The 20,581-nt window shown below is 32.6% G+C and overlaps 2 protein-coding genes and 1 pseudogene across 2 annotated transcripts; 1 reads left to right on the forward strand and 2 right to left on the reverse strand.

The window, feature by feature from the left end:
- Positions 1–2,438: 2,438 nt before the first annotated feature.
- LOC132034365 (putative lipid-transfer protein DIR1) lies at positions 2,439–3,170 on the reverse strand. The gene has a single exon (XM_059424689.1). It carries the CDS (start codon positions 3,046–3,048, stop codon positions 2,743–2,745), a length of 306 nt encoding a protein of 101 aa, XP_059280672.1. The 5' UTR covers positions 3,049–3,170; the 3' UTR covers positions 2,439–2,742.
- A 7,604-nt stretch (positions 3,171–10,774) lies between these two features.
- LOC132034367 (F-box/kelch-repeat protein At3g06240-like) lies at positions 10,775–12,747 on the forward strand (annotated as a pseudogene).
- Positions 12,748–12,856: 109 nt separating this feature from the next.
- LOC132034366 (uncharacterized) lies at positions 12,857–18,375 on the reverse strand. Its single transcript, XM_059424690.1, has 7 exons — positions 18,204–18,375; positions 16,675–16,713; positions 16,523–16,576; positions 16,203–16,256; positions 15,263–15,316; positions 15,109–15,180; positions 12,857–13,323 (listed from the first exon to the last, which is right to left on the reverse strand). Exons 1-7 carry the CDS (start codon positions 18,261–18,263, stop codon positions 13,207–13,209), a joined length of 450 nt encoding a protein of 149 aa, XP_059280673.1. The 5' UTR covers positions 18,264–18,375; the 3' UTR covers positions 12,857–13,206.
- Between the last annotated feature and the right edge of the window lie 2,206 nt (positions 18,376–20,581).

The following is a 20,581-nucleotide window of genomic DNA, read 5'->3' on the forward strand; positions in this document are numbered from 1 at the left end:
GTTAAAGGTACAAGGCTACTTTCGGACATTTATCAAAGATGTAATGTAGCAATTTGCGAACACCTTGCTAGCCATGAAGAGCGCTAAAGACCCAAAGTGGATAAAAGCAATGAAGGAGGAGATCTCTATGATTGAGAAAAATAAAACCTGGGTGTTAGTTGACAAGCCTGAAGGTAGAAAAGTCATTGGCGTGAAATGGGTCTTCAGAACAAAGTTAAATGCAGATGGTTCCATCAACAAATACAAGGCCAGACTTGTAGTTAAAGGGTATGCACAAATTTATGGTGTTGATTATTCTGACACATTTTCTCCTGTTACAAGATTAGACACAATTCGATTATTGCTCGCAGTAGCAGCACAAAAGGAATGGAAGGTGTTCCAACTAGATGTCAAATCAGCTTTCTTAAATGGTATACTGGAGGAGGAAATCTATGTCGAGCAGCCATCGGCATTTGTGAAACAAGGTGATGAAGATAAAGTTTATCTGCTAAAAAGGGCTCTTTATGGCCTAAAACAAGCGCCAAGATCTGAGAGCACAGCGGGATAGATGATCACTGACCAAGCCGGGATTTGAAAAGAGCTTATCTGAATCCACCCTTTATGTAAAACATAAAAGAGAATGATATTCTTATTGTGTCTCTTTATGTTGATGATCTTTCCAGTGACGGGAAATAATACAAGAAATTTGGTTGAGGGAGTTCAAAGAGAAATGATGCAAGTTTTAAAATGACGGATCTTGGTCTTATGGCCTATTTTCTAGGAATGGAGATCAAGCAAAGCAAAAATGAAGTGTTCATTTGCCAGAAGAAATATGCAAAGGAAATTCTGAAGAAATTTCAAATGGAGGAATGCAAGTCGATGAGCACACCGATGAATCAAAAAGAGAAACTCTGTAAAGAAGATGGAGCCGACAAAGTTGATGAAGGTTATTACAGAAGCTTGATCGGATGCTTTAAATCTTGCTTTAACGACAAGGCCGGATATTCTATATGTTGTAAAAGTCTCTTATCTCGTTTTATGCATTGTGCAAGTGAAATGCATTTAAAAACGAAAACAAAAGAATATTAAGATATATCGAAGTGCGCATTGACTATGGTGTAAAGTTTGAGAAGTGTCAAAGCTTCAAGTTGTTTGGATTCTCGGATAGTGATTGGGGGTAGGATCTATTAATGATATGAAAGTACTTTCGGGACATTGTTTCACCTTGGTTCGGAATCTTTCTGGCCGTCTAAGAAACGGAGATTGTTGCACGAGTCCACTCCGAGAAAGCGAGAATTCATATCGGCAACATCGGCGGTAAACCAAGTCTTATGGCTTAAAAGATCTTGTGCGATATACATATGGAACAAAAGGAAAATGCGAGATTTTTGTAGACAACCCGGACGGCAGCAATTGCAATCTCAAACAATCCATTGTTTCATGGGAAGAGCAAAAGCATTTCAACATCAAGCTTTATTTCTTGAGAAGTGCGGCAAAATGGAGAAGTGATTCTAGTCTCAATCAAGTCGAAAACCGGCAAGCCGACACAATTTACTAAACGCTTCCGGTCGACGAAGTTTGAGCTTCTAAGGCGAGAGAATTGGAGTTTGCATTTCCTAAAGCAATGAGGAGTGTTAAAAGTTGCTTTAAGGAATGCACGTGTTTTATTTTTTTTTCTCAGGATTTTTAGATAAGACTCTGATCAAATTAGTATTCTATTCTATAGGAAGCGTAGCAATATTCTAATTTTTAGCATAGCAAATGGGAATTTTATACATTACGCTTATTTACTGCATTCGGTTGTTTATTGGCTATTTAATATCTTGGAGATCATTCAATAAAGTATGCATTTTTTCCCTTTGGTTCATAAACTCTACTGCTTCTATATTTTCTTAATCCTTTTCATTGCTTTATTTTGGTTTCCCTTTCTTGTGTTATTTTCCTTAATACATTCTAAAACCTACGAGAATGATATGTAAAGATTTATACCTTGATTAACATTGTGAAACTTATTTTACAATAAAAGATAATTATAGAAAATCCTTCATAAAAAGTAAAATTAATAACCTTGAAAATAAGACAGATCTAGTATCAACTATAATAGGCTAAATACACATCAATTAGTGGATATAAGTTGAATCCTTAAAAACATACTCTACATACTTTTGTTCTAAGGTGTGTTTGGTAGGAAGGCAAATGTTTCTAGGAAAATAAGTGGTTTTCTTACTTATTTTTTAGTGTTTGGTAAGTAAGTATAAAAAAAATCATCTTAAGAGCATTTATATGTAATCTAGGAAAACACTATGGGGTTGGCGGGGTGGGATGGTCAAAGGTTGAGGGTTAAGGCCATTGGAGGATAGGGAGGAGACAATAAACTTAGAATGCTACTTATGAAACTTGTTTTCCCTACATAAAAAAAATGTTTTCCAAAACATTTGAACCAGCCAAACATAGAAAAATTAGAAAACATCCATGCGAAAGACACACTAAATGTAGACTCATTTATCAGAGCAGTAATATAATTGTACTGCCACCGACATATCCTCTTAGATACGCCTCTAGTTTTCTCATGTCAGCAAACTTGAACTTCTTTTTTTATGTGGTCTAACTTAATTAACAAATAAAATCTCCATTGATTAGGATGAAAGACACTTACATTCCTCTTGGAATGGGCCTGGAATTCTCAAAAGTCAAAATCAAACATAAAAGTATAAGAACAGCTAGAGGTATAGGGAAGAAATTTATAAAGACCTCCATGTATTCTTAACAGCTAGGAGGAGAAGTGAGATTGCATTTAGCAGGAAGAGCCAAGGCCAGTTCAGGATCAATCCCAAGAGAAGGCAATAAGAGTGAGTTCCTATAAGAACACAAGCACTGCAAGTCTGCACTGGACAAGGCTTCACAGCAAGAAGTAGATGGCTCCACTGGATTTGGCTGTGTTACTGATGGCTTACATGCTGTGAAACCATCATCATTCATGTTGCAAATGCTCAATCCAGCTGAAAATTCCACTATAAGTAGTAGTACTAGAACCACCAGACTCAACACTCCCACTTTGCTTCCTTTCATAGGCTTGTTTTCTGCCTCAGCACCTAAGTTGTGTGGGTGGAGTTGGAGGTTAATTCTTGAATTTATAATAAGCTGAGGAACCAAAGAGACTTTAAATAGATTGTGGGGGCAAAAGAGTGAAACAACAATATCAGCTATGCCTCAATTTGAATCACGCTAGACTAACTAGGCAGCCCGGTGCGCAAAACATTCAACAGGATTCAAAAAAGGGCCGCACCCCAAGGGGTGTGATGTAGACAGTCTATCTTAATGCAAGCATTAGTGGCTGCATGCATGCTTCCACGGCTCAAACCCGTGACCTATATGCCACTCGAAGACACGCCGCTACAAGGCTTACCTTCAATCACATTAGAGTAGTATATATGAATTCTTGTGGTTCATGTCATTGTATATACTCCTCCGTCCCAATCTATGTGACTCCTTCCTTTTTAGTCCCAAAAAAATGACGCATTTCTATATTTAAAATAAGAATTTAATTTTAAACTTCTCATTTTTACTTTAAACGAGATGATATTAGTCACACAAATATCAATTGACTTATTTTATAGATCACAAGTCTCAAGAGTGTTTCTTTCAATCTTGAACTTTCTGTTCATTCAAACATCATCACATAAATTGAGATCGAAGAAGTATAACTTAATTAAACCCATCTTAATATATTATTAAACGAGCATACGACCGAAAGTATTAAATTTACTAATATGACGACAACTTAATCCCAACTATTTAGTATCGCCCCAATTATCATTTTCTTCTATTATACCCTATTTTTTCTTTTATATATATATATATATATATATATATATATATATATGCATAAATTCCAAGAGTTCATAGGTCTTTGAATTCAGACAAGTTCCTTTTGCACAAAACAGTGAAACACAGTACTGAGATCATAAAGAGGAAAAACGTATGGTGGGCTGAGGAGAACCATGAGTTAGAAGCCCGTGATATATCTTAAAAGTTTGTCATCATTCAAATCAAATTCTTCTACTGCACACTTCACGGGTGGCACTATAATTGAAAGGATGTTTTACCAAACATGCATATCCAAATCGGTGACCTTTGCATTTAATTGATTTTTGTTTAGTTATTTTTAAAACAATTCTGCGAAAGTTACGTTCCGATTTGTTTTTTGTTAAAATATTTGGAGAACAGTTTTTCTATTAGCTTACATGAAAAATATTTATGGATTGGCTTTTTTTGTTTTCTTTTCTGCTGTCAAATAAATATACTTGTTTGGTTATTGAAAAATAAAGTTTGTATTAAGAGATAAAAATGGTTGATTTTAGTTTTCGAGGAAACCTTCCTAATTTTGACGAAAGAACAAAATATTAGTCCAAGGTACATACCATCTTGAAAGTAGCCAGCTATGATGTTCCAGAAGAACCTCACTCGATAGATATATACTGCTCTCGTAAGTTTTAAAAATAGTTGTCTTAGAGTATTTGTCATTTTTAGAAGTTCAAGACAAAATTAATTTTTTTGTTATTTATTCTTAGTAGTAATTGTTCTTTAATATAAACACCTTAATTATGGGGTGATGTTATAGAGATAACACATGAATCGCGAGTAAATATTCAATAAAGAGATATTATAAGTTAAGACATTAATAAAGGGAGATTAGCAGCAAAAAAAAAAAAAATCTCCTAATTAATATTTTCTTAAAACATGCTAAAGTGGAAACACAGATACTTAAAATTGCTTGAAAGCCACCCGTAATTGAATTGTAATTATGTAATTACACGCTTACTCGCTTTGTTGATCAAAAGAATTGGCTATTTTCACAGCTGATCTAATTGACAGTGGTGTAATATACTCTCCAATTCTCAAGGGGGGCTGAGAATTGGGTGTAATTACAACTCGTAATTCACAGTGGTTTTTAGTTTGTTTATTTTTTTTACTTTAATTTCTTTTTATTTTTAATTTCTATTATTTTAGTTTTTTTTATTTTTAATATTTTTTTATTTCTATAATTTTAATTTCTTTTATTTTTTACTTTTGAATTATTTTTATTTTTTAAATGTATTTTTCTTTTTATATTATTTATTTTTCATTTTCTTTCTTCTCTTCCCAACCTTTACTTCTTGTGGTTCCATGTAATTGCTCGAATTTTTTTTATTTTTCTATTTTATTCATTTAGCATAATCTTGTTATTATTCTAATATTTGAAACTACACCTCTTAATATTGAAAAGAAATCATTAATAAACTGATACATACAACGAAATACTTATTAAAGTATAAATTTCATGCGAATCTATGTTATACTTTATATTTTTCCTTTCTTTTTGAATTATTTACTTAAGCTTATTTTAACTTACTTATGTAATGTTAAAATTTGACATAAGAGTATTATGTTGAATTTTATCTTTTGGATTTTGAATTTAGGTTATATTTCCAATTTTAAGTTATTTTCTTTCACATTGCATATTATTTATTTTTCACTTACATTATTGGATTTTTTGTGTCAAACATTTGAATAATGTTATGGCATTATATTTATTAATATTATTTTTTTATTAAACATCTAATCCATGAAGTTCTCACAAAAAATTCTTTTTTTAAGTTTTATAATTAATTAAAATTAAATATTAATTTGAAAATATATATCAATTATTTTTGTTACAATATTAGTTACAAATACATGATTATTAATTAATATATTTTCAAAGAAACAATGTGTTATTAAATAACTCAATTTAATATCATTTATAAAGGCAATATTTTTTAAATATTAATTTTAAATTTTTTTATAATTAAATTGACCGTAATTACACTTGCAACCAAACAAGATACTTGTAATTGCACCGTAATTACGCTATGACAAACAACAAAGTGCCAGAATTACACTATCAGTGAATTATTATTGTGTAATTACTACACTAGTAATTACACCAACTCCAATTACCAGGTGGCTTTCCAAACAGGTTATTAATTTTTCATTTTCTCTCTCTTTCAAACCTGTCATCATCTTTACTTGAGTCTGCATTCTCCTTATTGGTCCACTAATTTCTGTATAGACGAGTTTTGTCTTAAATGAGAGAGTAAATTTCACTTAACCCCCTTTATTTTTAGGTTAAGGACATAATACGCACTTGATATTTTTTAATAGGCTATCAATCCCCTTAATCATTAACTAACGATCAAATTGAATTGCATCTTTGCATGTAATTTTAAAATGTCAAAAACGACTTTTAATTATAATTATATATATAAATTTTAAATGAAAATAATAACTAAAAGTAGCCAATGTTTAGTATAGAAATGAGTAATTTAGTTAAATTTACCTAAAGTTTTTATGATATTGATACGACATGCATATTCATCTTTTAGATGAAATTAAAAAATCACTTAAATAAAAAAATCCAGGTGATTTTAAATATTTGAAAATGTTATATCACCTATAAATTATATTATCGTTTGGAATTGTTACATTTTATTTTCAACATAACTACCAATGAAATATTTTTAAAAATACTTATACCTATAAATATGTAAAATCGACAGTAAAGTAGAATAACTGTGTCATAGAAAATTGACTAATTGGAGTAAAATTTCAGTACGAGCTGTAATACAAGTAACACTATGGATATCAAGATAAATTTGAAGCTCAATAAAAAAGAATATCCATGAACCAAAACGATGTTTTGAAAATAAAAATAAAAGATAGGGGTTTGGTCTAATTTCGATTTCTGGTCAATCTAATAAAAATCAATATATAGAAAGTTATTTACAAAACTAGTGTCATTTGGCCCGTGCGGAGCCCCGGCTCAAACTAGTTAAAATTTATATTTACAACCTTTTTTTGTTTTGCTACTCTTGCTTTTTGTTTTGTTTTTGTAACACTTAGTTGTAAAGGTAGTTCGATAATTTCTCAATATTTCTAAACTATTCAATCATATAAAATTTATTTTTCTTAGAGTATATTTAGACTTCCTTTTTATTTTCAAACAAATGAATGACAAAGTTCTTCTACTTTTTATTATACTGAAATTATTTGGGGTTAAAGTCTTTAATGATTCAAATTGAGTTTTACCTTATGTTGGATTAACCTATTTTTTTTTTCTCAATTAAACCTTATATTGGCTAACCCATTTTTGGGGGAAAATAAAATATTATAGTAAATAAAAAAATATTTGATACTACACATTGTTGTATGATGACGTCAATGAAGTTAACTTATAAATAAAAATAGCATTTAAAATGAAATAAATAAAAGTCTTGATATGACGAAATACTTTCGTAGACATTCCTTCAAATTGAATTATATAAAAGAAACTGAAAAGTTTATAAAATTATTTGTTTTTCTTACTTTAATCTTTCCTTTCCTTAAAAAAAATGTCAAGAAATGATACATTTTTATTTTTTCTTAATTTGATTTATTTTTTAAAATAAATTTATATTTTAATTTCTTAAACGTGTATATAATTACTTTTGTCAAATATTTTTAGTAATATATTAAAAAGAAATTTTAATATAATTATTAAGCATGTACTGAGGTAGAAAAAGAATGTCATGATAATTTTTTTACTTGTCTATAATAAATTTTATAGGAGTAAATTAATTTGAAACAAGCTTAATAATAAGTTCCACATCAAAAAAACAAAAAACAAAAAAAGACAACAAACTTTTTCATCAATTTTAAATTTGGTTGAATAAATAGATTTTCTTGTATTGTCACTCTCACCTTTTCCACATCATCACTCCTTGTAGCATTAAAAAAGTCCTTATGATTATTCAAATTTATCAAAATTAAGCTTCAATTAGGGGTAAAATTGATAAAAAAAATTTAAATTTGGTTGAATAAATAGATTTTTTTGTAGTGTCACTATCACCTTTTACACATCATCACTTTTATGGTATTAAAAGCCCATATAGTTATTCAAATTTACCAAAATAGGTGATAACTTTTAAGATAATTATAGCTTCATTTGGAGGTAAAATGGACCAAAAAATCATGTGAGGACTACAAAAGTTGAGGATTCTCCCTTATATATACTAGTGTCGTTTGACACGTGCTAAGCCCTGGCCCAAACTGGCGTTAAAATTTTAATTTGTAAATATCTTTTAAAAAAAATCTGCTCTTGCTTCTTTGTTTTTGTAACATCAATCTGATACTTCAAAAGACTTCTAAAATATTAAAGTACAAAAACGTACCTGAAAATTAAAGGAAAGTATTTTTTTTTAGTTTATATATTAGATTTTTAAAAAAAAAAAAAATCAAACATTTGAAAGCTCTCATAATTTACATTTTCACTTAAATTTTTTGAGATTAAAGTCTCTGATGATCAAAATTTAGTTTTGATATGTTAAATTAATTTTATTTGCTTCTTTGAATTGAATCCGTATTGCCTAACTTATTTTTTAACCAAAGATATTACAGTATTCAATTTATGTCAAAAATATTTGATGAGCAAATATTGTAGCATGATGAAATCAATAAAGTTAACTTATAGATAAATATAAATAATTAAAAGCCGTGATATTACAAAAAATAAAATTGTAGATATTCTTTCAAATTAAATCACAAAATATTACTGAAAAGTCAATAGAATTAATTGTTCTGACTTTAAGCTTTCTTTTACATTCCAAAAGATGCATGTTAAAAAATAACATTTTTTACTTTTTCTTAATTTAATAAACTATATTATGAAATCTACATTGTAATAACTTTTTATGTTAAACGTAACTATTTTATCCTAAACTATATAAAATATTGATTATGCGATATTTTGCAAAATATTAAATATTTAAAAAAAGATAAAAATATAATTTTAACAATTGTCTAGTATTATTACTGTTTGAAAATAAAATTGTATTTTCTTAAACTACATTATTTTTTCAAATATTTTCAGAATATATAGAAATAATATTTTATTGTTACTCTTTTAATATAGTAAATAAATTTTATGTTAATAGTGTGCGCACATAACATTATTATTTTACTACCATACTTTGGAATTCTCTTTTTTGATTGAGATGGAGGGACTGTAATTTACATTTTTGATACATGTTTGAAGGATTTAACAATGATATAAGTTATTTATATTTATTTTCTTAATTAAAACTTAATCCAAACTTAAGTGAAATCTTCATAAATTACTTATGTTCGCCAGCATGTACGACATACGATTATGAGGGAAAATTAAAAAGAAATTACTAAATGGACGAATAAAAAATTAAAATAGCAAATGATAAATGGTAAATAACATCAATAAATAATAAATAGTATTATCAAAATAATATTGTAATTCAATCATTAAGCCTATATTAAGATAGAATTGAATGACATGATAATTCTTTATATGTTTATAATGAATTCTTAAGGAAAAACATAATTTGAAATAAGTTTAATAATATTTCTACATAAAAGATTCAAATATGTATGAGTATGCTTTGTGGGGCCTCATCATTTTTAGAGGCATGAAAAAGTCCTTAAAGTTCTCAAATTTTTTCAAAATGTGTGAAGATTCACAAAGCCATTAATTTTTCAATTAGGGTAAAAAGAGTCAAAAAATTCATGTGAAGACTACCAAAAACAAATATGTATGAGTATCCTCCCTTATATATAGTCAAAGTCAAAATGTGTATGAAAAGTAGACAATAAAAAAATAAAAGTAAATCTGACCTTAAAAAATAAATTTGGAAACTAGAAGTAATTAATTGAAAAGTTTGACATTAAATTTAAAACTTTTGTGAGGACTACAAATATTCTTTGGTTCTCCTTTATATGTAATAGTAATTTTCATATGATCTTTAAAAAACACCTCACAGCTGCTATAAAATTTCTTCTTTTATTCCTTCAAGATAGGGATTTTAACCAATCTTATTAAACACATACATAGTATACATAAAACATAAAGTAAGTTGATAATTTCTACTGGGAGATAATGTAACAATCTGAGTCTTGATTTTGAAATTTTATGCTTAATTTAATGTTTGGAAGCTTGGTTCAAGTCACAATTGATACTTGAAACTTGTTTGAGGGGTTCAGGTGAACTTTAGGTTCAAAACCCTCCGATGTGTCGCATCAGATTCTTTTCTTTTTTCGGTGCAGTTAGCGATCTCGAGGGGCCTGGGGTCGCGATTACGCCGAAGGGACTTGGAACGGTTCGCGTTCACGGGTGGCTGGTCGCGATCTCGATGAGGGTCTCACTGGACTGCTCTTCGTGATCGCATAGAAGGACCATTGGTAATATATAATTGAATAGATCTGGAGTTTTAGTTATTTCAACATTTTTGGGCATTTGAGTCGCAATTGTTGGACGGTTTAAGGTGGGATTTCATCACAAAACGTTGGATAAGTGATTCTAATTTACTTTGAGCTAGTACTTTGATAAAATGTCCGTCTGCCTTATTTGTTGTCTCTTATTTTCAAAGTTATTTTCATATTTGCAATTATGGTAATATTTTCATGTCTTGAACTTGTATTACTTGTAGAATTAAATTAAACCTTAATCTCAATCCTTCAAGGAAACCTTTTTGCGCGTGGAACAACTTTTCCTGCTTGGACCAAACAGTATCTAGTTCTTCTGCAAAGGACCTGATTCTCCTCAGTGTTTGTGCAATACTATTGGCAGCATTACCGCCTTCCTTTAGGAGATTTGTTAAGGGTATGGTTATAAAATATTATAACTATTTGACTGTCAATTTAATTATTATTATATATTAACTTCAGACTATTGTAAAAAAAAAAAAAAAAAAACAAACAAACAAACAAACAAACAAACAAATTTCGAATCGGCCTATCTGATTAGGAGTAAATAGTATATTATTACTGGAGCTGACACCCGCACAAATTAGGCGGTAAGCAACCGCCCGCATAGTATCCTAATCCCAATCAAAAATGAATTATGATTCCAAACCAATCCTATAAAAACTTTCCTACTACCAAAACCTTAGCAAAACCTCAGATTTCTCGAAGCACATAGCAACAACATCAATGGCCTGTGATTCAGAATCATTGCCTGTTCTCCCCGCAGAAATAATATTTGAAATACTGTTGAGGCTACCCGTGAAATCTTTGTTGAGGATGAAGTGTGTTTCTAAATCTTTGCTTTCTCTCATCTCAACTCCTCAATTCGTCAAAACTCATCTAAATCTTTCAGCCAACAATCCACAACACCACATTCTTCTTTATATCACGTATAGGAATAAGTTTCACACTTGCTCTCTTAACGCAATTATGCAGGATAAATCCCCCTTTATCCCTATTGACCGTGATGGTTTTTTCCCTTATAGCAAAGAGTCAGATTGTCTCTTCTATATTTTGGGTTCTGTTAATGGGTTGTTATGTATTTCTAATGGCTTTCATTACTTTATATGGAATCCATCTACAAGAGAATTGAAAAAATTGCCCCTTACACGGAGTGATGTTAAATTGGATGGTTCTTGTGGTTTTGGTTATAATGACAGTAAGATGATTACAGAATTGTAGTAGTTGCGAGAAACAAAGATGGTTCTTTGAATGAGGTTCGCTTTTATAGTCTAACAAGTAACTCTTGGCAAAAGATTTTAGAGTTCCCAGCTGCTAAATTAAGTGACTATATTGGTAAACTTGTAAAGAGAAGACTTCATTGGATTGCCGAGAGTAGTGAAGACAACTCCAAGTTTATTTTATCAGTAGACCTCGTAGATGAGACATATCGAAATATAGCATTGCCCAATTATAAGTCTCACTGCACACTAGAGTGTTTGGGAGGCAATCTGTGTGTATACTATGACCGACGTCGTGATAACCGAATGGATGTCTGGGTGATGAAGGAGCATGGAGGTGTGGAGTCATGGATTATGCTGGTTTCTGTCCCGGGCCCTTTTAGTCTTTCGCCACTATTCGTCTTCCAGAATAATGAAATTTTACTCGAACTGGATTCAAGTTTACAGTTGTATAATTCGACACATGACACTTTAAAGCCTCTTAAGATTCAAATCCATTTTGGTCCTAGACGTCGACATGATACGTACATTGAAAGCCTCGTTTCGCCAAAATTAGTAATGGAATCTAAAGAGTTGAGGATCAACGAGTGAAGGACGACATTTTGTGGTATGATCTTCCTTTTGTTGTCTTGTGCATAATGATGAACTAACAAAATGATTATGGAGACTTAGCAAAGAGAACAAAAGTGTATCATGAAGTAATCAATGAAAAATCTGGATTGCAGGCAGGCAAATGGACATGTGGATTTTAGTGTGGAGGAATATGATTATTATCATCGCAAGTATGTTCATTCAAAATCATTATTTCCAACTATCCGTGGCTCGATGATTCAAATACAGTGCAGTGGCTTAACACCATTGAAATTGCTGTGAAACTGTCATAGCTTCTTCTACTGTTCTTTTGTTTTTTTGTTCAGTTTTTGTTTAGGTTGCATTATTCTTTGTTGACTTCTGCTCCACAAAACTTGGAATACTGCCGCATATTATGTATTGTTATGAAGGAAAGAAATTAAAGGCTTGATCAGTGAAGGAATTGAGTCAGAGTAGATTTCTCTTTTGATCCTGGGATTGATGTGGAAAGCTAAATATTTCCTAGTATTTTTTTCTATTTCACTTTTTGTTTGAGATGAAACCCCTTGTCAGCATGCTTACTGAAGAAGGGGATTTTTTTTTTTTTTATACATGGATTATTTTCCCTTAGACAGTGAAATTCTTCACCACAAAAAAAAAAAAAAAAAAAAAAAAAAAAAAAAGATGCGACTTCAACTTGTTTTGGGAGAGGTCAAGGTTATAGATATTTGAGTATTAGAATCCAGAGGAGATATACTTCCATATAATGTGTCTGAACAGTAAATTTAGAATAACCAAAGTTAGATATCAAAATTTTCTAGCATCTTTCAACAATTTCCATTCATCCTTATACCCCCATAAAGGTCAAGAATAGAGGGAAATTTGACAGTGTAGGGTTTCAAATTTTAGAAAAGCTCCCAAGTATTGGAAAAGTAACATAGCTAGCCACTAGTGTGCCCCTCATGAAATATGCAAGTCAATAGCAGTACAAGTAAAAACCTTGAACTAACAGTTGGGATAAAAGGGGGTCATTCACCAAACCTCCTAGAATGAAAGACTTGATCTCATCATAGATGAGAATAAGAGAACACTTCCTAACCTAGCCCAACCATATCTCATCGGAGAAGATGAAGTTTAGGGAAGGTGAAATTTACTCTACTGCCTCAGTATCTTTACCACTGTCCTTTGGCAAATCCTGAGCATTCTCTTCATTTTTATCAGGCTTGGCATCTTCAGCCTCTTTTGGTTCTTCGGAGGCATCCTGAAGCTGTAGGTAGTTCCACAAACAAAAATCAGAATTCCTTTGCAAATAAATACTCTCTCCCTCCAATTTTATATAACACTCATTTCATTTTAGGTGATCCCAAATTTTTAACACCTTTTTACTAACAATTGGAAACTTCACAAATATCAAGAATTCAAATTCTAAACTTTGATGAAACATTTCCTCTGTGAAGCTAAAGTTTTCAACTATTACTTTAAAATATTTCTCTTCCACTTCTGCAAGTACTACACATTAGTCAAATTAATATATTAAAATATAGGGAAAAGGGTCAAAAATGCCCCTCTACTTCGGGAAAAGGGCTAAAATTATCCTTCGTTACAAAATTGGGTCAAAAATACCCCTCCCGTCATTAAAGTTTTCAAATATAACCCTGTCTTAAATGAAATCCCCAAATCCCCCAAAATAACCCGATTTCATTTTTAAACCCGACCCAACTATGTAAAAAACCCATATGCGACCAACTTGTTCCTGAGTCCTACATCATGAGCCACTAGGCATAGGAGCGGGTAACCCATATGGGTTTTTATTTAGTTGGGTCGGGTTTAAATGGAGCGGGTTTAAAAATGAAATCGGATTATTTTGAGGATTTCATTTAAGACGGGGGTATATTTGAAAACTTTAATGATGGGAGGGATATTTTTTACCCAAATTTGTAACAGAGGTTATTTTTAGCCCTTTTCCCAGAGTAGAGGGGAATTTTTAGCCCCTTTGGTCTTTTGGGTGCAAAAATGTGCCCTTTAGGCTCCGGACTCAAATACTAGCTCTCCTTCAAGGCTTGGTTATAACAGAACAAAAGAACTTTCAACAAATGAAAATATGCATCGACACCACATAGTTAATTAAACTACTGAAACAATCAAATGATTATTATAAAAGTTTGTTGAACAAATGCAGGTTGCTTTTGAGGAGACTAACCCTCTGTTTGGATGGTTGTTTCCCGTGGTTCATTAATGTATAGTACGGTATGGTACAGTATAGTGTTGTATTGTATTGTACTGTATTAATGAACACAATGGTTGGATAGACTGTATCGTTTGTTGTGATTTAATAACACTTGTATTGTTTGGTTTAACTGTATAATACTGCATAATAACTTGTAAGTTTACTAAAATACCCTGAACTCTTAATTATAAATTAGTTTATATATATTAATAAAAAACTCGAGTAAAGAATAAAATAGGAACTTTAAAAAATAAGTACATCCCAAAATTTGGGTGGTGGTGGGGGTAGGGTAGTGGATGGTAGCGTGGGGGTATTTTAAAGGCGGGGGGTGGGGTTGGGTGGTGGTTGTAGTGGTGGGGGTAGTGGGGCGGAGGGTGGGGTGGTTCGGTGGGGTGGGTGGCGGGGGCGTGGGGTGGGGTAAGGAGGCGTGGGGCGGGGGGTGAGTGGTAGGGTGGGGTGGGGTGGAAGGTGAAGGGCGGGGTATAATGAAGAAATGAAATACGTAACCACGGAAAAACCACCAAATCCGTGGTTACAACAATTGGGACATTTCATGGTTATATAACCATGGAATGAACCACGGATTTACAACATCATACCACATAATTTTAAGAACAATAGAAACAAACATGGTTTCATAAAAAACCATACATTAATGAACCACGGGAAACCGCCATCCAAACAGGGGGTAAAATCTATGGATGGTAATTAACATATAAAATGCAAGGAAGAAATATAATGCTACTGCTACCACCAGCAAATAGGACTCAGTCGGTATCATAAGATCCATAATTCAAAGAGTTAAAAACGAATAAGATAACTCACCCCTAAGTTTCTTAAGCTGGTAGTGACATCTTCCTGCTGTTGCTGAAGAGTTGTTTTTAACTCTTGAAATTCCTGGTTCAAAAATAATTAATTTGTTAAACACTCAATTGAATCTCGAAAGATCATGAAACATATTGACTAGAGCGTTGCTCACAGATCTAAGTTGATCCACTTCAACATTCAGCGATTTCTTGAGCTCCGACAGTTCCTGGTAGAAGGGGGACAATAAGAAACCTTTAAGTGGCTGGATAAGAATAAGAAGAACAAGGCTTCCAGGTATAAAAGCCGAATAGACTTAAGATCAGATTTTATTTGAGAGGAGCCTTCTTCCAAATGCCAAGCAGATTTTTGTGCCTCGCTTGCATGCAAATCTGCCTAACTTGCATGTTGTGCTTGCTAGTAGGGGGATGGGTGTGGGGATGTATTTGGGCTCTGCCTCTCTTTTATTGGTCAGAGACATCTCAAATGAATAACTAAAGAAAATTATGTTATCCTAATCCCAAGATTCAAATCAATCAAATCACTTGCAAAATAAAAGGATAAAGTTTTTGGTTTGATCATAAGGAAATTTCTCCAACTGGGAGTATCTTATATCTTTGTTCATCGGTTATATTGACCTTTCTCCTAGCCTATGCGGCTGTGCTTCCTGCCTTTCACAAATTTCTTGTCTCGCATGGATATTCCTAAATGCAACTGCTGATCCAATCATCTCACATTTCCAGGAAAAAGCTATCAAATGTTTTAGCTCTCCAAAAATACAGAAATCTTGAAAGCTGACTGAAATCCCATCAGTTTTTTCAATTCTAATTTCTAAAATTGCAACCAGAATTCGTTAAAAATGTCAAATGAGACATTCTGATTGACAACTCCATCCTTCTACTGCATTTACAAAACTAGCAACTTTTCTAATTCCAGGAAGATACATGTTATGCTTCACATACATTAGAGAAAACCAAGCAACAAACGAGCAATCACTGCTAACAAACTCCAAAGTCAGACCTTGTGATTTGCCAAAACTATTGAATATGAATTATATGTGCAGAGTAAAGTTGATTTAATTCACACTAAATCTGTTAAATTCATTATGTACTTACATCGCGATAGACCTTTACTTGGCCATCCAACTTATATCTCCAGCTTTGAAGATCCTGGACATCAAAGAAGCCAAATAGTAAACGGCTATTTACACATTTGGCTGCTCGGCTTAAAATAATTACAGCCGCTAGCCAATATACTAAAAATATACATCAATGTGGTAATTTTTTGTATATTACACTTAATATACAACAAATATACATTTGCCAACTACTATTTTGGTGGGCGGCTATATAATGTAAAAGTCCAAATAGTAAAATACCATCCAACAGCAACAAAATAGGCATAGATTGTAGAGATGCTATTAACATGAGCTTACTGTTTTCAAACTCTGAATCCTATTGAGCAACTCTTGCCTTGATTCAGTTAGTTCCTATCAACAAAAATTAACCGAAATCCTCAGTTACCAAGTTTAACAGAAATCAATAGCCAAACCCCAATCTTTACATTAATGGAACAGGAAATATATACCGCAATTTTGGTGCTAGCCGGTGTCACATTCTCTTTCCTCTGCCAAATAGAATGGAAAATACCCACTTCAGATTTCAAACAAACAAAGCAACCCCATGTAAAAAGACACCATTTTTTTGCTCATTCAACAAAATCCCCCCCCCCCAACCAACCCACCCCCCCCCTCCCAAAAAAAAAAAAACCCATTTTGGATATGAAGTTTGATACTAATCCAACTAAGTCCCACAAGAAAAGAAAAAAGGAAATTTCATGATTTAGCCATAAATATACATTGCAATAGAATGACCCAGTTACAACTTTGCAAATCTACATTTTTTTGCGCGGAGTGCCCTTCTTTTGGGGTGGTCTTTAAATTTTGCCCCTCATATTTGTGGTCTTTAAATTATGCCCCTCATATTGCTGGTCTTTAATTTTTGCCCTTCGCATTGCAACTTTGAGCTTTCGCGCGAAATCATGACGAGTTCGAACCCCCGCTCAAGCATAAATTAAAAAAAAAATCGCAAGATAAGGTTTGGGTCGCGTGTACTTTTGTTAAGGAATTACAAATTTTATGCCGAACCCGGCATACTCATGCCTTATGGGCGGATTATATAGTATGTAACGGTCCGCATAACTTTTAAAATTCCATCCAACAGCAACAAAATAGGCATACTTTTAGAGATGCTATTAACATGAGTATAACTTTAATGCCAATTATCAGAATTATGAGCACCGACTATACTTGATTCAGTTAGTTCCTATCAACAAAAAATTAACTGAAAAAACTTTGATAAGTCCTTCACAGAAATCTAGCCAAACGGGGGCATACTTTTAATGGAACAAACATATACCGCAATCCGTGCATAAACTCTGTGAAGGAATTAGAACAAGAATAAACCCAATTAGGAAAATACCCACTAGATTTCAAACAAACAAAGCAACCCCCCATGTAATTCGCTTCACATTTGTATGCCTGGGGGACCTCATAGCGAAATTCCCCCCCTACCTTGCGAATTTTTTTAAACCATTTTGGATATGAAGTTTGATACTAATCCATGCGTTTTAGCCACAAGAAAGAAAAAGGAAATTTGAATATGAGGGCAAATTTACATTGACCACCCCAGAAGAAGGGCAATTCACATCTATAGCCCAAAAATAATAGGCCTGGGTATGAAAAGGAGCATTTTTTTTTTTTTTTTTTTATTTATTTTGTAAATCTTCCAAGCGCGAAAATTGGGTGATTATCCATTCTTCTTCCCCAAGTTTTATTCCGGCTACAAAAACACGTCAAGCAACTCGAAAATCCTAAATTTTCTTCTTCCCCAAGTTCGCAGCGTAATTAATCCAAAAAAACAAAAACCCTATTACGCATCTATAAAAACCATAAAGGGTAAAGCAGCAAGCAAATCAGTAAAAACACAATCATAACTTCAAACTACTTGTATTCTAATAAAAGTTGCATAATTTTGATGCTAGAGAAATAGAAAATTGAGAAAACAAGAAAGACCCCAATTCAGATATGAAAGTAGAGAGAGAGTTGAAGAAAGTACAGTGGAGAGAGGGGAAGTAGAAGAAGCAGGAACAGCTGGAGTAGAATCGGTGTTTGCCATAAAGAAATAAGGAATTGAAGATGAAACCTCAAATGGGTGGAGAGTGATGATTTCAATTCCTAGGTTTATGGTATTGTTTAAACACCTTGAACTAGAGACAGAGAGAGGGAGAGAAAAGTAAAAGAAAGAATAGAAATTTGAAATTAGGGGAGATGGAACTGATTGTGGGATGTGTTTGGGCGGGCGATTTTATGCATTCACAAATTTTGAATTTTGTCCAAGGTGAGCTCTAGTGTGAAGCTCAGTTGAGGTTAAAGTCTAGTCTGCTACTTTTTTTTTTTTTTTTTTTGCAAATAAACGCAAAAAATGTTGTCGGCAGGCACCTCTCTAGAATACTCATATATATGTACTGTAGGTTTTTCTTTTTTTTTTTTTCTTTTTTTGGTTTAAAAAGACGTTAATATACTTCCTCCTTGCCAATTTATATAACGTTGTTTGATTAAGCATGAAATTTAAGGAAAAAAATGAAGACTTTTGAATTTTATAGTCTAAAATAAGTCAGAGAAATTTGTTTGGTTAGAAATCATTCAAAAGGATAAAATGGAAATTTTAGTTAAAATGTTAATAAATATAGAAATGTGTCATTCTTTTAGGACTGACTAAAAAAAAGTGTCATATAAATTTAGACGGAGAGAGTATTAATAATTTTTTTTTAAAAAGAATCATTGTTTGGGCTTTGAGTGGCCGAATTAACAAGAGGGGAGTAGATACTTATAGTATCCAAATTACTATTACAAACATTGCTTGAAATTTTTCTAGCAAAAATAGTCTTAGTTGGTCTACTCATACTGTGGATAGGACAAACACAGGAGGAAATTAATCCAAAATGATGTCTTCTTATTGATCCCTTCTAGCCGCTTCCTTTGCCAACAGGTCTGCCACTCAATTTTGCTCCCTATAATTATGTCTATGTTGACCTTTAGTCTCCTCAGAAGCAACCTGCATTCGTTCAACAAACTTTTATAATAATCATTTGATTGTTTCAGTAGTTTAATTAACTATGTGGTGTCGATGCATATTTTCATTTGTTGAAAGTTCTTTTGTTCTGTTATAACCAGGCGTTGAAGGAGAGCTGGTATTTGAGTCCGGAGCCTAAAGGGCACATTTTTGCACCCAAAAGACTAAAGGGGTTGACATTTTCACGATAAATCAAAAGGAATTTATCGTGGACCGCCCCACGTTTCGCAGCTCCTTTAACGGAGCATCCTGACGCGTCCGTCTGTTTCATTAAACAAAATTTTTTTTTAAAAAAAGAAAAAAATTATAAGGCAAAACGTGGACTGGTCCACGAGTTGCAAAAAAGTTTTTTGTAAATCATGGACCAGTCCACGTTTTGCCTCAAAATTTTGAAAGATGGTTTAACTATTCCAGATATTCCCTTTAAAAATGTACTAGTACAACACGATCAGAATACAGAGAGATCAGTAGCATATATTTAAAACTTTAGTTAATTATATGTAATCAATTATGTTTTCGCAACTCGTAATAAGAATAGTCAGTCCATAATGTAGACTTGCTTCGCCTAGCTCGAGTTGGTAGTATCTAAATATAGACAGAAGAAATTTTTTAAATTGACCAAAGATATGAAATCTGCTCTATCTGCTATCCATAAAGGAAGAAGACGTATACTCAAGTCTAAAATCTTCCTTGCAGTGTTATAGTCAAGTTTGAGTGCCTTTTTGCCTCAAAACGTGGATTGGTTCACGATTTGCAAAAAAGTTTTTGGCAAAATGCGGGGTGGTCCACGAGTTGCAAAAATATTTTTTGCAAAACGTGGGTTGGTCCACGATTTACAAAAGAAACTTTTTTGCAACTCGTGGACCAGTCCACGTTTTGCCTTATAATTTTTTTTTTTTTTTTAAAAAAAATTGTTTAACGAAATAGACGGATGCGTCAGGATGCTCTGTTAAAGGAGTTGCAAAACATGGGGCAGTTCACGATAAACCCCTTTTGGTTTATCGTGGAAATGCCAACCCCTTTTGGTCTTTTGGGGTGTAAAAATGTGCTCTTTAGGCTCCGGACTCGCTAGTATTTAGCCAAAATAAGCTTGTATTAGACACACTACCAACTACGCAACGAGGTGTGTCTTAATATACAAGGTGTTGCAGGCTAGGCGTCCACCAAATAATGTATGAGGGACCTGGTTGTGTACCAGTTCCCTTATGCAATGCAGTATGTAAAGGACAGAGGATGTTACCATGGAAAACTCCTTGCTCAAGGGATTAAAAACCATGATCTAACCCAGTAAGATATCAACTCCACTACACCGAGCAACTTTAGGTTACAACTATATCATAAGCTAGGAATTAACTCCCACG

Source organism: Lycium ferocissimum, chromosome 10 (assembly GCF_029784015.1).
Source record: "Lycium ferocissimum isolate CSIRO_LF1 chromosome 10, AGI_CSIRO_Lferr_CH_V1, whole genome shotgun sequence".
Classification (NCBI taxonomy): domain Eukaryota; kingdom Viridiplantae; phylum Streptophyta; class Magnoliopsida; order Solanales; family Solanaceae; genus Lycium; species Lycium ferocissimum.